The 23422-nt window shown below is 42.9% G+C and overlaps 1 protein-coding gene across 5 annotated transcripts in view; it reads right to left on the bottom strand.

Annotated features, from left to right (window-relative positions):
• The window catches only part of G3BP2 (G3BP stress granule assembly factor 2), a 74839-nt gene that overhangs the window by 16442 nt on the left and 34975 nt on the right, over positions 1-23422 (bottom strand). For 3 of the 5 annotated variants that reach the window (XM_080930401.1, XM_080930402.1, XM_080930403.1), the window contains exon 2: positions 1618-1736. In XM_080930401.1, the coding sequence (XP_080786527.1) occupies positions 1618-1712 (95 nt within the window). In that variant the 5' untranslated portion in view covers positions 1713-1736. Of the gene's footprint in view, positions 1-1617; positions 1737-10610; positions 10808-23422 lie in introns of those variants that run through there. The other 2 variants (XM_080930404.1, XM_080930400.1) reach the window with 1 other exon arrangement.

A 23422-nucleotide genomic window follows, 5' to 3' on the forward strand; every position in this document is an offset into this window, starting at 1 on the left:
TAAGAAATAATCAGACATTAGATGTGACAACTGTTCAAGGAACTTATTCTAAGAATATAATTAACTAAGGTATATAAAAAAGGCTATCTCCCTTTTGGATGGGAAGGAAGATAAGAGACAACACATAGGTAGGGGAGGCCCCCCAGTTCATGGGACAAATCCGTTGGGATCCGCTACCAGAGGATTTATAACTTATGGATTTTTACAGGACAATTTGTCATATCTAGGTGGGAAGTTTATATCATTATCAATTGGCTCTTGAGTTTATTGTGTGGATGTTTTATGGGGTGAGAATTTAATGAATTACCAAAAAAGAGCTATCTGAGGAGAAAAGTATTAAAAACGTCAATTTTTAGATTTGTATGAGCCTGTATGTATGTAGTATACCATTTATGCCTAATACGGGTAGAGGTCAGAAGGAAGGAAACACAGGGTCCTATGAGACTAGAGTTACGTTTTTGAGCTGAAATGTGGGTGTTGGAATCAAACTCAGGCCTCTCCAAGGCCAACAAATGCTTTTTACTGCTGACTCACCTTCCAACACCTTGGTGAAAATTTTTTATTAAGAGTAAAGACGAGAAAAAGTAGTTAAATAAACTGGATGTAATATGGTAGCTGTACCATCTTAAGATTTTTAAAAATTACTTTGTGGAGATTCATGTACAGACGTGTCTGTGGAGATCAGAGCATATTCCAGGTCAGAAGACTTTCCTGGCAAATCCCTTTACCCACGGTGTCATGATGCTAACCTCAAAGTTCTACATTCCTATTATCAGTTGAAAACCTTATTGTTAGCCAGGTGGTTGTGAATCCCAGCACTAAGGAACTCTGAGGCCAGCCTGGGATAGAGTGAGTTACAGAGAAACACAGATGGCTGTCAGCTGTCAGATATGAGAAACAGATAACCAAAGTACCTGCATTAAGACCAGCATAAAGTTAGTATGGGGGCAAAATTATTCCCAGAAAGGGAACCCAGAAAACAGTAAATACAAACCTCTCCTATGATACAGCAGAGGCAGTAGTAGACAATAGTAACACATCAAAGGTTATACTTACAAAAAGCTCATCCAGAGAGCTTACCTAAGACCTATACATATTTAGTAATAGCCTTTCTGAGGGAAGTAACAAGGATGAAATCAAGTTGAAAGACTCATCTTTCATGAGTCTCACTTCCCCTCCACTTCCTCAAGGACTGCTTTCTTCCTTCCACCCAGAACAGGACTTAAGTCTAAGTCCGCTATCATTCCAACCTCTGGGAAATTAACTTTATGGACGTTCAACTCTTGCCAAAATAGTGAAGAAGCTACTAATAGCATCTGGCAAGTAATAGTGCTTTTCAGATGAGGGCACAGATCTTCATGGGTGTATAGCAGTAGTTCTCAACTGCCATGAGAACTTGAAAAGACAGAGTTTAAGTCATTGATTTCTAATTTCTCAATGGAACCTTGTAGGGAGTCAAGCTCCACATTAGTATAAGGAAACAAGAAATACTAAGGAATACTTTTGTAACCAAATAACCAAATGTGTCATAGTATTAGGTATGATATGTTAAAGTAACAGAACAGACGATAAAATGTGGCCATACCCAGAAAATACTAAGCAATGATTAAATTTTACCTGTGCAAATATTCGGGAGCTTTATTCAGCAAAGTATAATATTGCCTCACAAACTCCCGCCCCACAAGCAGCGGACTGGGCTTCTCCATAACCATTTCTTTGCTGCACAATGTCAAATGCTAGGAGAAAACACAAGAAAAATAGCTATTAAGCCATTTTTGTAAAATAACCACAAAATGAATCATCTTAGATATATAAGTGAAAATAAAGTAATTAACACCATTTATTAAAAATGTATCACAGTAGAAAAATAAGTTCCTGGCCTAGAGAGATGGAGAGACTGTTCTAACAAAGAACCCAAGTTCAACTTCAGCACCCACATTAAAGAACACAACCACAACTCTAGTTCCAAGGGATCTGTCTGCTTGCCTCTTTCTGGCATCTCCTTGGGCGTCAGGCAGACACATAGTGCCAAACACATATGCAAACAAAACACCCATATACACTAAATAAAAAATGAGAAAATTATCTTGGTTACATACAACTTATTACTTACTTTATACATATAACCCTAGAACAGTCTACTTATAGCCAACATAAAGAATAAGGAACAGCAGGCTACAGAGATGGCACATAACTGACTGTAACTCATCCCAGGACATCTGAACTTCTAACCCTAAGGTACCCATGTGTGTATCAGACATATCAAAGTACTACCTGAACTCCTATTTTAACAAATTTCAATACAGGTTTTCTTTAAACAACTAAATAATTTCATAGCCAAAAATATCTATAGTCAACCTAATACAACATGGTATTTTACATTAGCAGGTGCCACGGTGAAGCCCAGGTTAAGTGCTGTTCTAAGAGCCACAGTGTTACCTGTTGTTCTTCCTCTAGAACGTCCTCCTAGACGTCTAATGATCCAAATCTACTTCAATTTTTAAAAGATTGTATGGGGGGGGGGAGGGAGAGAGAGAGAGAGAGAGAGAGAGAGAGAGAGAGAGAGAGAGAGAGAGAGCGCTGTCATCAGACACACCAGAAGAGGGCATCCGATCTCATTACAGATAGTTATGCGCCACCATGTGGCTACTGGGAATTGAACTCAGGACCTCTGGAAGAGTAGTCAGTGCTCTAACCACTGAGCAATCTATCTCCCCAGCCCCCTCTACTTCAACTTTTATATGACGTCTCACTTTATTTAAAAAACACATGCAAACAGTACATTATACTATCTTCCTCAAACACATCTTTTCAGAGGCTGACAGCCCTAAGCAGACTCATGTGCTACACTTAAGCCACAAAGGTGGGCTAGAAACAAGTGAAAAAATCGAGACTGGTCGCAAGTTCCACCCACACACTACCAGACACAACACACCATTTTCTTACATGCACATGTGAGAGCACATGTCTGCAGACAGACTCAGGTGCCAGTGCAGGCACTGTCCACATTTTTAAACGACAATCACAGTCTCTCATTGGCCTGGAACTTACCAAATGTCAGACTGTCCTGTTACTACTGAGTTAGCATTATGCACTCAAAAATATGAAAAATAGAAAAAAAAAATCAGTGTAGACAATTATATCTACTTTACCAAGAATTACAAGTGAACAATGCTATCTTAAGAATCTTAGTTTCAAAAATGAGTATATAAGCCAAGTTTAGTGGCTCAGGCCTCAAAATGAGGCACTTAGGAGTGTGAGGCAGAACAATCATTTACGCCAACCTGGAAAACAGAATGAAGCTGTCTTTTTTTTTTAAACACACACACACACACACACACACACACACACACACACACACACACACACACACACACACGAGTTTCGCTTGAATGTCTGTGCACCATGTGCTTGCTTGCATGGTACCCATGGAGGTCAGAAGAGGACATGAGATCCAATGGAACTGGGGTTACAGACAGTTGTGATCTATCATGTGGATGCTAGAAATTGAACCCAGAAAGTGCTCTTAACTTCTGAGCCATCTCTCTGAAGCCCTGAACGTTTTCAAATTATATTTATTTAATGTATGGATGTTCTGTTGCATATATATATCTACCAGCCTGAAGAGGGCATCAGATCCCTATAAATGGTTGTGAGACACCATGTGGTTGCTGGGACTTGAACTCAGGACCTCTGGAAGAGCAGCCAGTGAGTGCTCTTAACCACTGAGCCATCAGTCCTCAGCCCTGAACTTTATGTTATCAAAATTATGTTATAAAATCTAGTGGGAGACTAGAAAACGACTGACTCAGGAAAAGGCAGGGAAACTACAGGTCAATGGCACGCAGCTGGAAGGCTTCTTCCGTCGTCATCACTGCCACCATGAATGATCTTTTCTCTGTACTATGCTCTCAAAAGATGAGGAAATCTATAGCCAATCGCTTTACCATGTACATGAAAATAGTTACTATGTCACGGAGTGCACAGTAACTTTTAAATTCTTAAAACTGTTTTTCAACTTTCATTCCTTTCTGGTAACCATCTAAATAAAAGGCATGCTACCAGTTAGAAGATGCATTTCTAGGGCCTAAAGAAGGCTAACAGCAGGAGCTGGTTCTCCAGTATACCTGGGCTTTTCATTCCCAGTACTCACCTGGCAGCTCCAGTTTCAAGGGATCCAAGGCCTCCTTGAGCACTAGGCATACACATGTGGTACAGATATGCAAGCACCCATACCCACCCACACATTTAAACAAGACAGACTACCAGGAGGGACGGTTCTCCTTCATTAAATACCAGCACCGTGAGTTTGAGGCCTGCCTGATCTATATAGTGAGTGTCTTAAAAGACAAAGGGAGGGGAGCTAAATAGAAATAATATGGTTTTAGAGTAAAGATCAAAGTATGAAAGGTGACCAGGGATTTTAGTTAGTTTGTCTAGTCTGAGGTCCTGGACTTCAATCAGATCATAGAGGGAGATGAAAATTTACTCAACGTTTTGCAACAGAGGTCCACTCTAGTCAAGACTGGCCTTAAATTCATAGCAATCTTTCTGCCCAGGGCTCCTGAACACTGGGATTAAGTAAATGTACATGTACTATATAACATCATTAAGCTAAGAAACTACTTGCTTTCAATATACAATTCTGACACAGTAGTATCTGATGGCTAAAATCTGGTTATAATAAAAATATTACTAAGTAAAGGTAAACTAGGGAAGTTAGGTGGAACAAAAGTAGGAAAATCTAGAAAAAGTAACAAAGAACAGTGGAGAAAATGGCTCGGTGGTTAAGAACTTCACTGGCTGTTCTTCTAATAGACCTAGTTTCTATTTCCAGCACCTACATGGCAGCTCAAAACCATGAAGAACTCCAGCTCCTGCAGCTCTAAAGCTATCTTCTGGCCTCTGCATGTGGTACAGACACACATGCAGGTTAAAACCCCATATACATAAAATGGAAAGGCTTTGGGGCCAGGAGCTGTATGTAGCTCAGCAAGAAAGTGCTTCCACAGCTGACCCAAGCTCTGGGTCTAAGTCTCAATACCAGCACCAATCGAGAAAAGCTTAGGATACAGATCCTAAAGAGCAGCCCCAAACTTTACTGTTTAACTTTAACTTGGTGATGACTCAAACTTAAGTCCCTAATACGGCCAAAGGCCACAGAGCCATTAAACAAGACACTGAAAGAACAGAACAAAATTTAAAATTATGGTCCTCTTAACAGAAAGGCAATGTATATGAGCAAAATAAATAAATATATAAATAAATAAATTTTAATAAGCCACAATATAGTAAACTTATTAGAACTTAATTTCAATATCCAAAGCAAAATAATTCTCATTTATTTCATAGATATCTTAAATGGCCTCTCTCCATGTTCTTTACTAAGGACACTCACGGCTCTATTGCTAGTGATAAAATGGCTGGAGGTGGGGGGAGTCAAACCTAACTGCAAATACCTGGCCATAATTACCAATACAACTGTTTCAAGGTTTCAAATTTCAGAACACTCCCGATTTTCAGACTGGAGATATTCAAGCCTATGCATAGTTCAAACATCTAAAAATCCTGCAACTTCCTTCAACACTTGTGGTCACAAGCATTTTCAAATAAAGGGACCTTTGATATTTTCATTTTCTCCCCCATCCCGTCCCCCAGCACAGAATTACCTTAGGTTTCTGATCCTCCTGCCTTCAGTGCCTTAGAAGCAAATTACAGTGTAATATGGAGTTTATGGAGCACTGGGGATCGAACCCAGGGCTTGCATGTTTTAAGCAAGAACTCTACCAACAGAGCTATATCCTCAGCACCCTATTTTTATAAGCATACACACATCACCCACTACAATTAGTTGCATGAAATTTCGTGCCATTTTTTAGTGGTTATTTCTTTTCTTTTTTTTCCCAAAGATTTATTTATTACATTTAAGTGCACTGTAGCAGTCGTCAGACACACCAGAAGAGAGCATCAGATCTCATTACAGATGGTTCTGAGCCACCATGTGGTCACTGGGATCTGAACTCAGGACCTCTGGAAGAGCAGCCGGTGCTCTTACCCACTGAGCCCTCTCTCCAGACCCTTTAGTCATTATTTCAATGATTGGAGACAACAGGCAAAATGAATATGTGTGGAGAAGAAATCATACTTTCTTACTGAATAAAGTCAAGAATACAAAACAATACCTAGATAAGGATAGTAAATGCAGAAAAATAAACCCCCAACCTTGGGAGGGTATACATATCATTTTACCCATGAAAAGAATGTCTCCAACAGCAGACTGTAGCCTCTTTACCAGAATCAGCTATCAATGGCTACCCATGCTTAGCCCCAGCTTATCTCAGGAACAGGATGCTTACCCCCACTCCCTTCTCCAGGGCTCACACTTATGCCAAGGCCCATTCTCACTGACCCAAAGACTAGATCCCATTTTAGAATGCCAACTCCATTTTAACACTGTAACTATATCCAAGGCTCCCAAAGGTCTTTGTCTAAAGTTACTTTAATGACCACAATACTATCTATCCACTCAGGACAAGGGACAGATGACTTGTGCCAACCTTGGATCCAAAAACCACAGTGACAGACCTAAGGAGGTTATAGATAAGGCAACCCTAATAAAGGTCGAGTTCTTTAATACAGAAGCTGAACAGGACCACCGTTAAGAAACTATGTGCTGCCCCCGCCCTTCTGAAGCAGGGTCTCTATGTAGTCCTGGCTGTCCTGGAATTCCCTCTATAGGATCAGGCTGCCCTCCAGTTCAGAGATACCTGCCTCTGCCTCTGGGATTACACACATGTGCAGCCATGCCCACCTCACATGGTTTTAAAGTTTAATAAGTATTAGTGAGTAATCTTGTGTTCCTTTACCTCCTTGAACAAGGAGGTTATTTACTTCATTTACAGAAAAATGAAACTGATACTTAGAATTCAAAAGAGATCAAGGATCCTCAGCCTTAGTTCCAAGAACAGGAATTTTACAAGAACAAAAGTCATCAGCATAATGTTTTCATCATTTACACTTCTTTGCTTTGGGCAGAGACGGGTGGATCTGAGTTCAAGACTAGCCATATGTATATATAGAGTGAGTTCAAGGACAGCTGGGGCTATAGAGAGACCCCTTGTCTCAAAAGGGGGGAGGAGAGAGTGATGCAGCAGCATATGATTATTTTTGTAGACAGGAGACTCTGAAAGTTCAGGCTAGCCTGGTGTACACAGTGAGACTAGACTATTACATAGACAGTCTCAAGAAGCCCAGAAAAGAAAATTAAAAAATTTTGGAGGAATCACCCAAAAAAAAAAAAAAAAAAAAAAAAAAAATCAAGGATTTAAAAATAAAATAAAAAAAATTTAGAGGCTGAGTGTGATGACCCACTCCTTGAATCCCAGAACACAGAAGGCAGAGAGACAAGCCAGTTCAAGACCAGCCTGATCTAGAGTTCAGGTTGGCCATGGCTACAGAGACCCTGTCTCAATTAACAAAAAAAAAAAAAAAAAAAGACAAAGCAAACAAACAAAAGTTGGTGAACAGGTGACCATCTCATTTGCGGGCAGCCCATCATTTCTGAATTGTGATCATGTTTAGCTTCTGTACTTCAGAGCTTTCCCCTTATTGTTAGGGTTTTTTTTACCCAAATCTAATCTCTGGGAATTCAACATCAGCCTGTCTCAAACAACAAAAACAGCAAACTTTAGGGGCTGAAGATGGCTCCACAGTTAAGAATACATATTGTTCTTATAGGATCTGAGTTCTTCCAACCACACAGATTCAGCAGCTCACAACCTGCCTATAACTCAAGCTCCAGGAGACCTAACACCTTTGATACACACATAAACACTGCATAGACATAATTAACAGTAATAAAATAAATTCTATGATTCAATGTCCACGCTGAACATGTCCTTATAATAGCAGTGCCAAGGAGGGACAGGCAGGATACCGTAAGTTGGGCAGCCTAGGACACACAGCAAATGCCAGGCTAGCTCCAGCCAAGTCCCCAAGAAACAAACGAACAAAAAAAAGAGATGGTTGGGTGGGGTGAGAAAAGAAATAACCGGGCAGACAGCAACACAAGGTAGAAAGAAATATCTCCAATGTTAGTACAGTACCAAGATAGATACAATATCCAGAAATGAGATTATTAAAATAAGCCAAAGCACAAAAAACATTATTTTGCTAAGAGTTTGGGAAAAACATAATTGGTTTGCTTTACTGGCTGGCTATCAAGTACACATCTGCCAGTGTAATAACCAGGTCAAAACTTTCAATTCAGACCCACCCACTTTCTGTTCACAAGAAATCCAACGTGTGCAAAATGTTGAAAGGATGTCATTCTTCATAGTCACTCAACATAAAATGTAGAAAAAAATTAAGACAATTTAGAAAATAACTTCTAATATTCATAGTGTAATAAAGATTCTGCAACAAAAAAGCTGCTGTCAAGAATCTAAAAGACACTATGAATATCTCTAAAATTCCAGTTGCTGATACTGAAATTTTGGTATTTTAATCTCTAATACAAATATAGCTGCCCACATTCCCCTGCTACAAACAATGCCAACAATTTCTTCAAAACCAGAACTTACCTAATAATCCAACTACTCAGGTCATTAAGTTAACATTTAGTCTAGATAGTAAACTCGACCTAGGTTCACCGGCCAAAGGCTGAACAAAAAACTGCCTTCATCACTTATCAGCTAATGGTGGCTGGATCTGGGTACTAGCAACGCACCAGGTACTACCGGTGCCTTGAACGTTTAATTCTGACTCCTGGCCAAAATTAACTAATTACCTGCTCCTCCGGAAGCCACCCATTCCACAAGCACTATATCTGAGGCTTGCTTTCACCATCACTAATGTTTCAATCTAGTCTTCTGTGTTTTGTTGGAGTTTTCTGTGTAGCCCTGGCTGTCCTGGAACCCACTCTGAGGTCTACAGATCCTGCCAGCCTCTGCCTCCCAAGCACTGAGAATAAAATCGTGATCCATGCCCACTAGAATTTCAATTCTGAATACTCAATAACCTAAATCATCACAGAACTAAGCCACTAGGAAATACATTTTGAAGTCGTTCTCACAATCGATTTTTCATAAAATATTTGTACACAACTGAGATTAGATAGAACATATGACCTAAAATGGTAACGAAGGGACAACATATAATTCAGTCCTAAGGTCTAAACTGACCAAACCTTTTTTTTTGAGTCAGTACCTCACTAGGTAGCCCTGGCTGTCCTATGGAAGTATGTAGACCAGACTGGCCTCAAACTTAAAAAGCCACCTACCTCTTACTCCAGAGTGGTGGGACACTGGGTCCAAACCTAAAGACCATAAAGAGATCACTAAATTTGGCAAAGCCAAATGTTTACTCAGAAAGTTTGGTTCACATGCCTAGGGCTACAATAACTGCCAAATATGGAATTGGGACAAGAAATTACTATCCTCATCTAGAATAATGAGTGCATCATTTTAAACTGCAGCTAATGGTTCCCTGCCTGGGTACTCGGAACAAATGATGGTGTCTAGAATCTAAAAACCAGAAACCTTAATCAATAGCACAACAATCACACCCGGAGAGAAGGAAGCAATTTTCCTTGATTCAGCTTTGGTGCACGTGTTTTGTTTTTAAGGAAGCAAAAGGCACCTCCTCAATTTTCTTTTTTGCTTTGATTTAAAACTAGTTATATCTTGGGAGTAGAAATTGTGAACACGACCCTACAGCCCCAAAGCAGCACAGGGGCACCTGAAGTAATCTGCCCTTAGAGACACAGGAAAACCACGATCAGATTCCACTAAAAAAATCTACACGATCTAGGGAAACTTACGTTCTCTCCTCATCCTACCCCAAAGAATAATGAGGGGAGAAAAACCCATTCCCAAAGCACTGAAACGTCCTTTTTATTCCTGGGTAACACAAGATCGCCTGCAGAAAAAGGACGAAGGAGACACACGTTACAGTCCCGGTATCCAAATATGTTCAGGATAATCCGGGGCGGTGGGGGGGGCGGACGCGGGAGGAACGCCGAACACCGGCAACTGGAGCAGCGGCCACCTTCAACCCCGGATTCAGTTTCCGGGCACACAAATGGTGCCCGGAGGCCGCTACTTTCGCATCTGCGTTGCTTCTGCCTCCGTCGACACGGCCTCCTTCCCCTCCCCCACGGGCGGGGCGACGACCGGGAACCAGGGCCGCAAAACGAGCGGAGAGGGCAGGCGGGTGGGCTTCCCACCCTGAAATCGCCTCTGCAGAAGCCCACTGCCCCGCTTCGCGGCTTGGCGCCCGTCGGCGCGCTCTGAGAGCTGCGACGGACAGGGTACCCCCCCCACACACACGGGCCGCCTCATCCTAGCAATCCCCAGCCCCACCTGTGCCCTCCTCTGCACCACGCGCGCGGGTCAGCCTCCCCACGCAGCCTCCCGCTCACCTTGCAGGAAAGGCCCGGCTCCGCACGCACACACTCTTGCTGGCGTAGGCAGCCGGCGAGAACAATGTTTCTGCCACACCAACCCCGACACCAAGCGCACACACCGGACGGTTGCCGCGAGCCGCGGAGTGGAGAGAAATGTCCCCTGCCGACCACCACATCGACCGCCCCTCTCGGCCCCCGTACACACCTCCAACCAACAGCGGCGGCGGACACGTCGCGCGGAGGGGTCAGGAGTGTGGCGGGATCAGCCGCAGCAGATTCTCCTCCCTCGAATAAACCCGAGGCTTCGGAACCCAGAGAGCCGCGAACTCGGGCCCCTCAGAGCCACCTCTTGCCAAGAGCCTAGAGCTGCAACGAGCTCCAAGAACACGGACGTCCCGCCCCCTTTGCCGCCGCCCCCTCTTATTGTTTTACCCCTGCGGAAAGGGCTAGGGAACCCCCCAGCACAACGCCAGCCAATCAGGTATCCGTTAGGAGAGCTGGACCCAACCTCCTCGCGTCCCTCTGCGGAGCACGCGCAGTACGGCGCCGCGCTCGCTCACTCGGGCGTCCGGAAAGCCAGGGAACCGGAACCGGCCTAAAGCCGGGGCGAGAGCCCGCTGATTTGACGTCACAAGGAAGCTGCCTTTCTCTTGCAGTGATGCTGAAGCCTCTCTATCCTTTCAGGTGGCGCGAGCAAAGAAAAAAAAGATGGCTGGCCGCTCAACACTGTCTTTTACAAACGGTTTTCCCTAGAGTCTTTATTCGTGTGGAGAGGGAGCAAATTCAGTAACGTTCCTGAACTGGGTGTCTGCAGGTTGCTGCGTTATAGGAGCATTAAACGCAGTTTTGAACTCTGCACAGTGAGCTCACCTGTATTACGTATTAACCTGTCTTAAGAAATGGAGGTTTAAGTCTTTCTAATCAGTGTCATCAGCTAGTTTTAAAGGGTGCTGAGCCATGGAGCATGGACAAAATATGACATAAGCTATAAGGACTTGGGTCTTTTGTATGGCCATGGTGGTTTCACCCATAAATGGAACTTTCTAAAACATTTACAAAGGCTGAAAGGCTTAAAATGTTTTTAAAATGCCACTTATAGAAGGGGGTGGGAACCGGGCTGGGGAAAGGGATAACATCTCAAATGTAAATACAGAGTATCTAATAAGAAATGAGAAAAGTAAGTAAATAAATAAAGACCACTAGGATATAGTTATGGACACTACACTGCTTCATGAACCTTCATTGATGGAAAAAAGCCTTCGTAGACAAAAGTATCTTTGCCACTAATAGCAATGTGTTCAATATCAAGATAGCAAAAGAAACTGGGAATGAAGATAGGAAACAGTGAAAGGAATGAAGGGCAGTTTGAAGGGAATAGAACACACCTGAACCAAGCATGATGCAAGCTTAAATATGTCATCAGTTTTCCCTCACAGTCCTATAATTTCACTATATTTCCTAAAAGTAAAAGAAGGTTCACAAGAAGCAATGCTGATATTTGAGCCTCTAAGATCTATACTGGCTTTACTTTGGATTACTTGATAATTTTTATATTAAATATATATAGGCAGACCATCACTTATTAAATGAATCTGAGATGGTTTCCCATAATGCATTACTTATGCAGATTACCTTTTAAGTACACTATTTATAGACCAGATACTCCACTGGTATTTTATAAAACCACTCATGTCCCACAAAAACCCACTTAAGTAATTACCTATTTGAATGCACACTTTACAGATGAGGAAAGTAAGATTTGCAGGCACTACTTAGCCAAGGACAAACACCTATTACTCACCTCAGCCAGGCACGGAGCTGCATACCTATAATCCCAGCACCTGGGAAGCAGAGGCAGGAAGATCACCACAATGACTAGACCAACCTGGTCTAGGAAGCAGGTTCTAGATCAGGCAGGGCTGCACAGGAGATTCAGTCGTACACGAACAAGGCCTACTCACTTCAGTGGAAGCAGTCTGCATCCATAGCCCACACCCTTAACTGTAAACTATGAAATGCCATCATTCAGCTTCAGCTGTTTCCAGTCACATCCAGTGCCTTTGGTTTGTTTTGGACATTTCAAGACAAAGTTTCTCTGTGTAGACCTGGTGTACTGGAATGCACACTGCAGACCAGGCAGGTCACATGTGATACATGCTGGGCTCCATGCAGTGTTTTGGTAAGTATTCTTTATCCGCAGATGTGTGCTGAGGTCTGAGAATGTGCACATCCCACAAGCACCAGGAGATTGATTGTTAGTGCAGCTCTTGGAAACCAATCTACCCCCCCCACACACACACCCCACGACAGAGGCCAGCAAATGTCACTAAAGGAGCAGCTACTATTTTCCTCAGTCCCTCCTTTTATAATCCTTCAAAGCATAAGAAAAAGTCTAAGCCTAGCCCCAGGACTATACAATAGCAAGCCTCAGGCAGCCCCTGCCATTAAGGTATACCAATTAATGGTTACTTGTTTAAAAAAAAAAAAAAAAAGACCCAGTTATCTCCAATTTTAGTAAGTTAGCCAATTCCCACAAGCAGCTAGCACCTTTTAGTTCCTAAATGTCTTCCAGTGTGTTCTCTGAATACTGTCAGCTATGCTCAGGGTCAGGCCCATTTCATCTTTCCATAATGAAGTAACTAGTTAATCTCTCTGCCTTTCAAAATAACCACTGTGAAGCAACCACTGTCCCCACGGACCAAGCAGGGAGGCCAGTGTGAGTGATATTCAGTCAGTGGCTCAGGCCAAAAGCCCAAGTGTGACCCTTGACCTCACCCTTTTATCAGATCACACAGCCAGCTGTCAGTAAGTGTCAGCCCCCTCTCCCCTCATTCATTCTGGATTAAACCACCACTGTTTCTCCTGCTCTAGTAGTTAAAGCCTACTGCAAACCTCCACTTTGCTTAATTCCACTGTAGCTCATCCTTCTCACAAAAGCCAGACCTCTTGGGTTGTTTGTTTAAGACAGGGTTTTTTCCCTCTAGACCAGACTGGCCTCAAACTCAGAGATCCACCTGCCTCTGCCTCTAGGATCAAAGGCGTGCCCCACCACTCTCACATATGGCATTCCCCAAACCCTCAAAGGCAATACAAAATTGTGAGTCTTTACTAAGGCCTACTAGGCCTACCTAATGCTATCCTGAACCTGTTTTTATTTTATGTAAGTACACTATAGCTGTTGTCAGACACATCAGAAGAGGGCATCAGATCCCATTACAGATGGTTATGAGCCACCATGTGGTTGCTGGGAATTGAACTCAGGACCTCTGGAAGAGCGACCAATGCTCTTAACCACTGGGCCATCTCTCCAGCCCTATCCTTAACTTGTTAATTCTACCCTCCTCCTTGTCATTTCTCTCAGCTCTGCTTCCTATCGCAAGCCTCTGATGTGAGCCTGTGTCAAAAGTGTATGAAGAAAGCAAAGAGCACATTGTATCTGGTGACTGGCCTCAGGATGAAAATCACCATGCCTCTTTTCCTTTGTAACGAATCATCTGGCTCAGAGCTGGCTATACTTTGAGACTGTGGTAGTTTGAATGAGAAATGTCCCCCACAAGGTCATGTGTCATGACTGTCTCAAGAGGTTATGAGAATGTGCAGTCTTCCTAGAGGAAACAGGCCATTGGAGAGGGCTTTGAGAGTTCATAACCTTGCCCTATTTTTAGTTTGCCATCTCTGCTTCTGGAAATGTGACCTCTCAGTTTCTAATCTTGCCACCTTGCCCACTGTCATGCATCCCTACCATGATGGACTCTGATTCCCCAAGAACGGTAAGTCAGAATAAACTCCTTCCATAGCTCGCATGTGATTGTATTTTTAACAGAGCAACAGAAAAGTAACTAATGCAGAGACATGTACATACCTCTTATATCTACACCTACCACTGTGCTTCCTTTGCAACCTAATGTATCTTTTTAAAGGGGCTGGGGTCTGAGCTAAGACTGATAAGGAAAAGGGGAAGTTGAGAACTATGTAGCTAGCACTAATGCCAGCACTTGGAAGGATGGGGGAAGAGGGTCATGAGTTGAAGTCCAGTGTGGGCTACCTGTAGAGATCATGTCTTTAAAAAAAAAAAAAAAAATTAGACCACAGGGGCTGGAGACGTGGCTCAGTGGTTAAGAGCATCCGATTCCATTCAGAAGACCAGGATTTGATTCACAGCATCCAAACCATGGCTCACCCAACCATCTGTATTTACAGTTCCAAGGATCCAAAACCTCTTCTAGCCTCCATGAAAAATGCACTATATGGGGTGCATTTACATACAGGCAAAATACTAATATTCATGAAAAAATACTTTTTTTAAATCACTCCTCCCCCCAAATTTAAATAGCTAGCACTCAACAATTAAGCACATGTTTGAGAGAAATTCGGGAAGAGTACTCTGGGAACTTTAGTCTGGGTAACACTGAGAAGGGAAGACAAAACTTTCACGAGCATTCTTCAGAATGCTTTCTTAATCCACATAAACAAATATAACATAGATGCTACTTCTTTCAAAAGTTTTCTGATCTAATGGCAATGTGCTACCAGGCCTTTGACCACTGAATCAAAAGAAGCATACCATGAGGGCTGGAGAGATGGCTCAGTGGTTAAGAGCACTGACTGCTCTTCCCAAGGTTCTGAGTTCAAATCCCAGAAACCACATGGTGGCTCGCAACCATCTGCAATGAGATCTGATGCCGTCTTCTGGAGTGTCTAAAGAGTCTTCTGGAGTGTGTAAAGCATCCATCCTATAGAACAAGTGTCTTCTGGAGTGTCTAAAGACAGCTACAGTGTACTTATATATAATAAATGAATACATAAATAAATCTTTTTTAAAAAGCACACCATGGGTACTTGTTACCCTATTCCAACTCAGCTCAATAGCTATCTATCATGTAGTAGGATTTTCCCATTGTGATCCTCTCCAGGAAACTGCAAGGGCCCTGGTTTTACCTACCTTGCAATGCTGCATGTCTGTTACAAAACAGAAAACCCAAGTAATCAATGGGGCTAGAAGAGAGTTCAGTAGTAGAGCACCTACCTTGCTATATACAAGGCTTTAGGTTTGATCCCCCCATTACATTATATCACACATGTGCACGCACACACACACACACACAGCTTCTTTTGTATGTGTGTAGGGGGAGGAAGGAATGAATTCATCTTAACTTCTAACCAAAGACACTTGTTCTATAGGATGGATGCTTTCAGAGAGACAAAGACAGAGACAGAATAATCAGTGAGTAAAGAAATGCTGATACTATGTGGCAAATAGGAATGAGTTAATATATCTAAAAAGTAAACATATACATAGTAACAACTACAGTTTCAAATAATACATATGTATGAGAAAGAAGGAGTAACAGGATCATATATATTTCTCTTATCAAATAAGTTGACCATTGTTTTCTATTACTACTTAAATGCACTTAATTTTCCCCCCAATGACTGGGCAGGTTATCTTAGGCAATCAAATTGGAAAATTAATTAATTAATCAATTAACCCTAAGTAGAAAATTAGGATATAGCCCAAATAAAGACAAGCTAAATATCTGCACATTTTTGCCACATGTAGATCATGGAACTAATAAAACTTAATGAGAAACCAACAAGCAAATCTAACCGATCTGATAAAATATAAAAACATAATCATCCACATACAGGACGTCCAGTTTACAGGGAGGGGTAAGGACAGTCTTAGTGAAACCTATGGGAGAGCTTCACTAGGACACGGCCTCGAACCTTTAAGGAATCCTGTAAACTAAGAGCGTCCACCTACAGAATGGTGTCTTTGGGCACTGCAGTTATGTGCCCGGCCCCAGATGTTTTCTATTTCAAAGCCGCTATTTCACTTCCAGATATTTATCCCCTTAGGGTAAATGCTATAAGTTCATCTGAATAGGATTTTAAGCATCTATTATAATTTGTAATTTTAAAGTTTGAGGCAATATGGGGTCTGTAGAAATGACTCAAGGGTTAAAAAAACACATATTCAGGAGCTGCAATGATGGGTTAGCAGTTAAGAGCAAACAGTGCTCTTGCAGAAGACCCAGGTTCAGTTCCTGCACTCACATCAGGCAGCTTATAACCCACCTGTGATTCTAGTTTCAGGGGATCTGAGACCCTCTTTTGTTTTCCCTACATGTGTCATTCATGAACACACATACACACACACACACACACACACACACACACACTCACTCACTCTGCTCTTCCTGAGGACCTGAATTCTGTTACCAGCACCCACAAGTTAGATCACATGCTAAATCTCCCTTAAGTTCCAGATTTACATTTCTGGCCTCTTTAGCTCTGCATGCAAACAGTGTATCTACATACAACCCCTCAAAACATTCATACATATAAAATAAAAATAAATATTGGGTTAAAAAAAAAACCTGAACCATTTTTAAGTTTTAAGCATCAGAAATATTATCCTGTTAAATACTAACAGTTAAGTAGGACACATATCCTCAATACACACATCTAAAGCTCTAAATTTAAATATTTAAGAATACTTTGTGACTTTTTTTGTTTAAATCTCAAATCAAATATGTTTATAAGTTTTTTTCTTTTTAGTTTTGATTTTTTTTAAGACCAGACCCCACATAGCCTATGCTGGCCTCAGTCGTGTTCTGTGTCCGAGGCTAGCCTTGACTCCCACACCCTCTTTCCCCAGCCTTCTGAAGGTGGGGTCTGCAGACATGGAACGTCATGCCCAGCTGTGATATGATCTCAAGTTGAAATTATAATACTCAGTTTTCTATGAAGTAGAAACAGTTCGTGTCTTTTCTGGTTTAATGTTTTACCAAACCTTCCCGATGTTCCTGAATCAAACACAGCATCATCTTTGTGCCAAGATAAAGCAAAATGGTCATTTGTCATTCCCGGAGCTCTGACTCTCTCTGATGGTAAATGTTTATATCATCTAATTCCACAAACCAAACCAAACCACCAGATCATATAAGTGGTGGGACAGAATGAGTGAGAATGAGGAGAAGCAGATAAAAATCTATCAGTAGATATTGATAAAAGAAACAGACTCACCCTCTGAAACTATAAGCAAGCCCCAGATTAAATGTTGTTTGTTTTTTTAAATTGCATTGGTCATGGTATCTCTTCATGGTGTCAGGACACTAAGGCAGGTGCACCATCTCATTGTAGTTCATGAATGGTTAATAAAGTTGGCAATGTAGGAAAAGATACCCAAGGGACAGAGGTAACTCAGTGAGTAAAGACAGTTGTCTCCAAACCTGATGGGCCTGGACTGGAGTTTGGTAGAGAGTAGACTTCCACAGTTGTCCTCTGACCTCCACACGTTCACGGGCATAGTGGTGTATTCTTACACGTGTGCACACGTGCACAAATACACGTAATAATAACAAAGGTAACAATGATAAACATAAAAATATAACAAGATGTATAAATATAAAAATATAACAAATAGTAACAAAATAAAAAATAACAAAATGTTTGAAATCAAATCCTGTCACCATGCCATGCCTCACCTGACAAAGTGACAAAGCTCCAGCCTTCAAGCAAGTATCCCTTATTGAAAAAAAAAAAAATTGGTAGATTATTTCAGGGCTTTCCTTTGGTGTAACTGGCTTCCTTACAAAGTCTTAAATTCACGAGGAAGTACTCCTCTGAGAACAGAAGAGGAAAAGCCCATAATGGCGTGAAGAAGGCATCCCTAAGGACTCCTTCCCAGAATCTTACCGCACAGTGCTAAAATGGATTAAGGCTGAATGGATTAAGGCTCTTCCTCCCCGTTCTCTTGTTATGTATGAAACAGGCCACTCATGTAGAAAAATACATATAAAATGTATACGACCCACCCACTTTATACCTGCCTTAGCTTTTAGGGACAGTCATAACCAAAATCCAACCTACAGAGATTAGATTAGAGGACTGTCAAAATAACTCATCTGAATTGGCGAGTTCTAGCAGAGTCTGTGCAGGATGCAGGAAGCTTCGAGAACAGGTTGCCTGCAGTTCAGGGGGAAGTGCCTGGTGCTTCTCTTCCTCGGCTAGGATGGGCTGTAATCTGTCAGATGAGGCAACATTGCCGGGCTGTAGGTGTGTCTGGATGGTATCTGGCTCTCCTCTCTCATTCATGCTCACCCTGCAACCTCATCGGGAGATGCTTTGTTTATTGGGGATGTGCATCTCTCTGTGTGAAGGGAATTCTGGTGGTTATTTAATCAGGCCCTATGGCTTAAGTCAGTGCCCAGGGTTCTCCCAGAGAAGCAGGGAAACTGCCTTGGAGAAGTCAGCACTGAAGAACCAAGTCCCAGTGAAACACACAAGTGTGAGTTACAGATCAGACCCGTTCATTTCTCTGACCATTTAGGGTGGGTATGAAGATTATTCACCGCACTGAACTTGGTCCTGGTAAGGTGTGCACATGTATGATCCCCATGGGAAAAAGCAAGGCACCCAGACATGACTTGTGTCTCTTGGTGTTCAGGAGGCTGAGGCAAAAACTTGAACCCAGCTAAAGGGTACCCCAGGGTACAAAGCAAGAGTCTTGGGGGTGTGGAGAGAAAAGAAAGGAGGCTTAGAAAAAAGAACATAAGGAAAGAAAGAACCGTTGTCAAGGGGCCCCCCAACAGTGCTTCGTGAAGTCAGATGACTGGCTTGGGTCTCCCAGCCCCCCCAACCCCCTGCCTCCTCCTTATTCTCTTTTTGCCTCAGACACTTGATTTTGGGAAGAGACCATTATGTGCATCTTAAGTAGAGTCAAATTTACTCATCTCTTTCAGTAACTTGTCTGTAAAACTGCTTGAGGCGGTAAGAAAGGAACCAAGTGAAAACCACAGGGCATCCACCAGCAGGTAGGATGCTTCAGAGATAGTGGACTCTGTGAAGAAATGTCTGACTGGAAAAACACCTCTATATGGAGCTTACCAACTATTTGGGGTCAGCACCAGTTTCTACCTCCAGGTCAGCTTAAAGGGGAACACAGCCAAGCAGCCCTTGTTCAGGGTCAGCGCTGGCCTTATATCCTATCTATGCATTTCCAGGGTAACTGCTTTCTTACTGTCTAGTAGCTAAGCTGGGCTGGGGTTCTATGGTAGCAGAACACTCCCTCATCCCAGCAGAAGCTTAGAGCAGGTTTAGGGTTAAGGCAGGAACCTCCCTCTGAATCAAGATGTGGCCTATCTTTCTCACCAGACTGTAAGCCTGGCTTTCTAAAGGGTCTGCCGGCAGCCACCGTGACCTCTGCCTTACTGACCCACCTACCTCAATGTATATATGGCTTGGCACCTGCTCAGAACTGACAGGAATCCTCTTCTCTATCTAGCCAGGCTTTCATGACCCAATGGGGCCTCACCCTAATTCCAGAAACAAAACATGACTCTAAATTACCCACTCTTGGGATGCTGACTTGCAAAAGGAAACAGAACAGAGAGTAATTAATTGCTTCCTACTTGGATAAAGCCTGTCGGCAAAGGATAAAGCCTGTCGGCAAAGGCGAGAGTGTTAGAAACAAGGGTTTGCAGGATTTTGTTTTCTCCTCCAATAACAAAAGATTGCACAGAATCTAAAAAAGACTTTCAGTATGGTAAATAAATTGATTTTTTAAAATGGGGGTGGAACTTTTCTACAAGAAGTAGAGAGATTTGAGTTGGCTCAGAAAGCTAGGTGCCTGCTGTGTAAGACCGCCTGACCTGAGTTTGATCCTGGAACCCACACAAAGGTGGAAGGAGAAAACTGGCTCCACAAACTTCCCCTCTGACCTCTACACACTTGCTACAGCATCAGTCTTTCTCCCCTAAATAAGCAAGTATTAATAAAGACAGAGCTAGGTTAGTTAAGTGAATTGTATTTCTTTAAAAGGTGGTTTAAACCAAATATTCTCAACTCAAAGTCTGTGCTTTATGTATATAAGTACCCTGTAGCTGTCATCAGACACACCAGAAGAAAGCAACGGATCCCATTACAGATGGTTGTGAACCACCATGTGGTTGCTGGGAACTGAACTCAGGACCTCTGGAAGAGCAGTCAGTGCTATTAACCACTGAGCTATCTCTCCAGCCCAATCGCAAATATTTTGCATATATATTTGTGTGTGTTTCTTTTCTCTCTGAGAGGGCCCATATTTCATTGACTTCTAAAACATATCTAAAACATATCTAAAACAAACCCTAAAAGGTTATGATGTGGATCTGGTATATGGTTCAGTCAGTATAATACCTGTCTGAACAGGAGAGCAGAATTTGATCCCAGCACTGCATATACAGAGGACTGCAGCACTGCACAGGCATGCAAGAAGGCTGACTGCACAGGCATGCACGGCTGACTGCACAGGCATGCACGGCTGCTCTGCACAGGCATGCAAGGCTGCACAGGCATGCACAGCTGACTGCATAGGTTTGCAAGGCTGACTGCATAGGCATGCAAGGCTGACTACACAGGCATGCATGGCTGCACTACACAGGCATGCACGGCTGACTGCATAGGCATGCACGGCTGCACTGCATAGGCACGCAAGGCTGACTGCACAGGCATGCATGGCTGCACTGCATACAGAGTACACGCCTGCAATCCTGGTGAGGGTGAGGGCTTCAGAAGCTCAGACATCCTTAGCTGCAGAGCCAGGCTGAGAGCAGCCTGAATGCATGAGGTCAGGCAATCGTGGACGTCACTGGGTGACATGTGCATGGTTCTCAGACAGTCCCCAAAGGGGACATGCGTTCTTTGAGGTAATCTAGGAGCTCAGTGTTTTAAAGGACAGTAAGCATCATAAACAAGGTCCCGCCCACTGAAAGACAACTCAGGGTTGAAGATGCAGCTCAGTAGCAGCATGCCAACCTGATATAAGCAAGGCCCTGGCTCAATCCTCACTACTAGCAAAAAAGAAAAGAAAGGAAAATCTAATGTAGTGCACACATACATGGTAAAGTCTTCAGTCGATATTCCAGTCTGCATGTGCTTAGGAGCCCTGCAAGTTTGATAAACTCTATCTAAATTGTGTCTCTACTGATAGGCTAAAAAGATGATCAAGTACCTTGCACAAAGCTGCCTGTTTTCCATCAACAATTACTGAAGGAGGTAATAATATATACTGATTGCACAACTATCTGGTGTCCTTGCAAGGTTAGTATCACTGTTCAGTAGCTGCCTGTCCTTTGCCTTACTAACCAATGTTTTCTAGGAAGGTGGGAAAAGAAATGTTGTTCTCTCACCGTGTAACTCAGTGCCCCATCCACCTCCCATCAGCTGGGTGCAGATGCTGTCTGACTGTTGCTGTCCTTTCATGACTTTACAATAAATGTGATCAATAAGATATATATGTCTGTATATATATATATATATATATATATATATATATATATATATATATATATATATATATATATGTGTGTGTGTGTGTGTGTGTGTGTATATGTGTGTGCACATATATGTGTGTGTATATATATATACATATATAAATATTGAACACAGCCCCTCCCCAGGATATTATGGTTTTTTTATCTGCGTCGTATCTCACGACATAGCCCTCAATATCGATGGTCTAGAATCTGCTATATAAACTGGGCTGGCCCTCAAACTAACAGAAATCCACCTCCCTCTGAGTCCTGAGTGCTAGGATTTAAAGGAGTGTACTACTTTAATAAGTGTGACTTAATCACAATATTAGGATTTAAAAGAAAGAAAGAAACAAAGAAAGCTGAACTAATGACTCCGACCTGTAATTCCAGCACTCAGGAGACTGGGGTAGGACATTACGGAGGGTTTGCAGCTAGGGGTCTGGAGAGAAGGTACATCTTACAGATGGTTCTTTAGGAGCACTTGTTGCTCTTACGGAGGACCTGGGCTTGATTCTCAACACCCACATGGTAGCACACAGCCATCTACACCTTCAGTCACAAGGGACCCCCTTCTGCCTTCTGTCAAGGACACCAGGCATGCACACGGTGCACACACATACAATCCAAGGACACCAGGCATGCACAGGGTGCACACACATACAATCCAAGGACACCAGGCATGCACACGGTGCACACACATACAATCCAAGGACACCAGGCATGCACACGGTGCACACACATACAATCCAAGGACACCAGGCATGCACACGGTGCACACACATACAAGGACACCAGACATGCACACGGTGTACACACATACAAGGACACCAGACATGCACACGGTGCACACACATACAATCCAAGGACACCAGGCATGCACACAGTGCACACACATACAAGGACACCAGGCATGCACAGGGTGCACACACATACAAGGACACCAGGCATGCCACGATGCACACACATACAAGGACACCAGGCATGCACACGATGCACACACATACAATCCAAGGACACCAGGCATGCACAGGGTGCACACACATACAAGGAGGCCAAACACTGATTCATCTAAAACAAAATATATCCAAAAATAAAAATAGGAGGCCAGCCAGGGATATGTAATTCCAGTCAGCCAGGAGTTAAGAATAAGATCTCCATCTTCCTCTCCTTCCCTCCCACCTCCTCCCCCTCCCCCCTTTCCCTCCCCCTCCCCCTCCCCCTCTCCCATTTAGGATTACAGAGTAAGATCTCCATCTCCCTTTCCCTCTCCCCATGGTTTGGTTTTGTGAGACAGGGTTTCCTTGTGTCACTTGGGCTGTCCTGGAACTCACTCTGTTAGACCAGGCTGGCCTCAATCTCACAGAGATTCACCTGCCTCTGCCTCTCTAGAACTGGGAATGTCATTATATAATCAATCATATTTATTGATTTCACGTTTTCAAAGGATGTATTTCCTAATGGGAAAATGCATTCCCAGAAGCACTCTGATATCACTGTAGCACAATCAAATTTAAGGCGGAATTGCAGAGTGAGAACCGAGGGAAGGAATGGTTTTATGCACCTAGACACTCGGCCCTGCTGGAAGGAGAGCTGCCTGAGCTGCGCCATTCACGGCTTTGCCGACGTTTTTGGATGGATCACTCTTCTGCTATAAAACTACTGTCATTGAGCTATGTCCCCAGGCCCGTGAGGGCTCTTGCAGGTGTAGCAAGACTGA

The sequence above is a fragment of the Micromys minutus genome (genome assembly GCF_963924665.1).
Source record: "Micromys minutus genome assembly, chromosome: 1".
Taxonomy (NCBI): domain Eukaryota; kingdom Metazoa; phylum Chordata; class Mammalia; order Rodentia; family Muridae; genus Micromys; species Micromys minutus.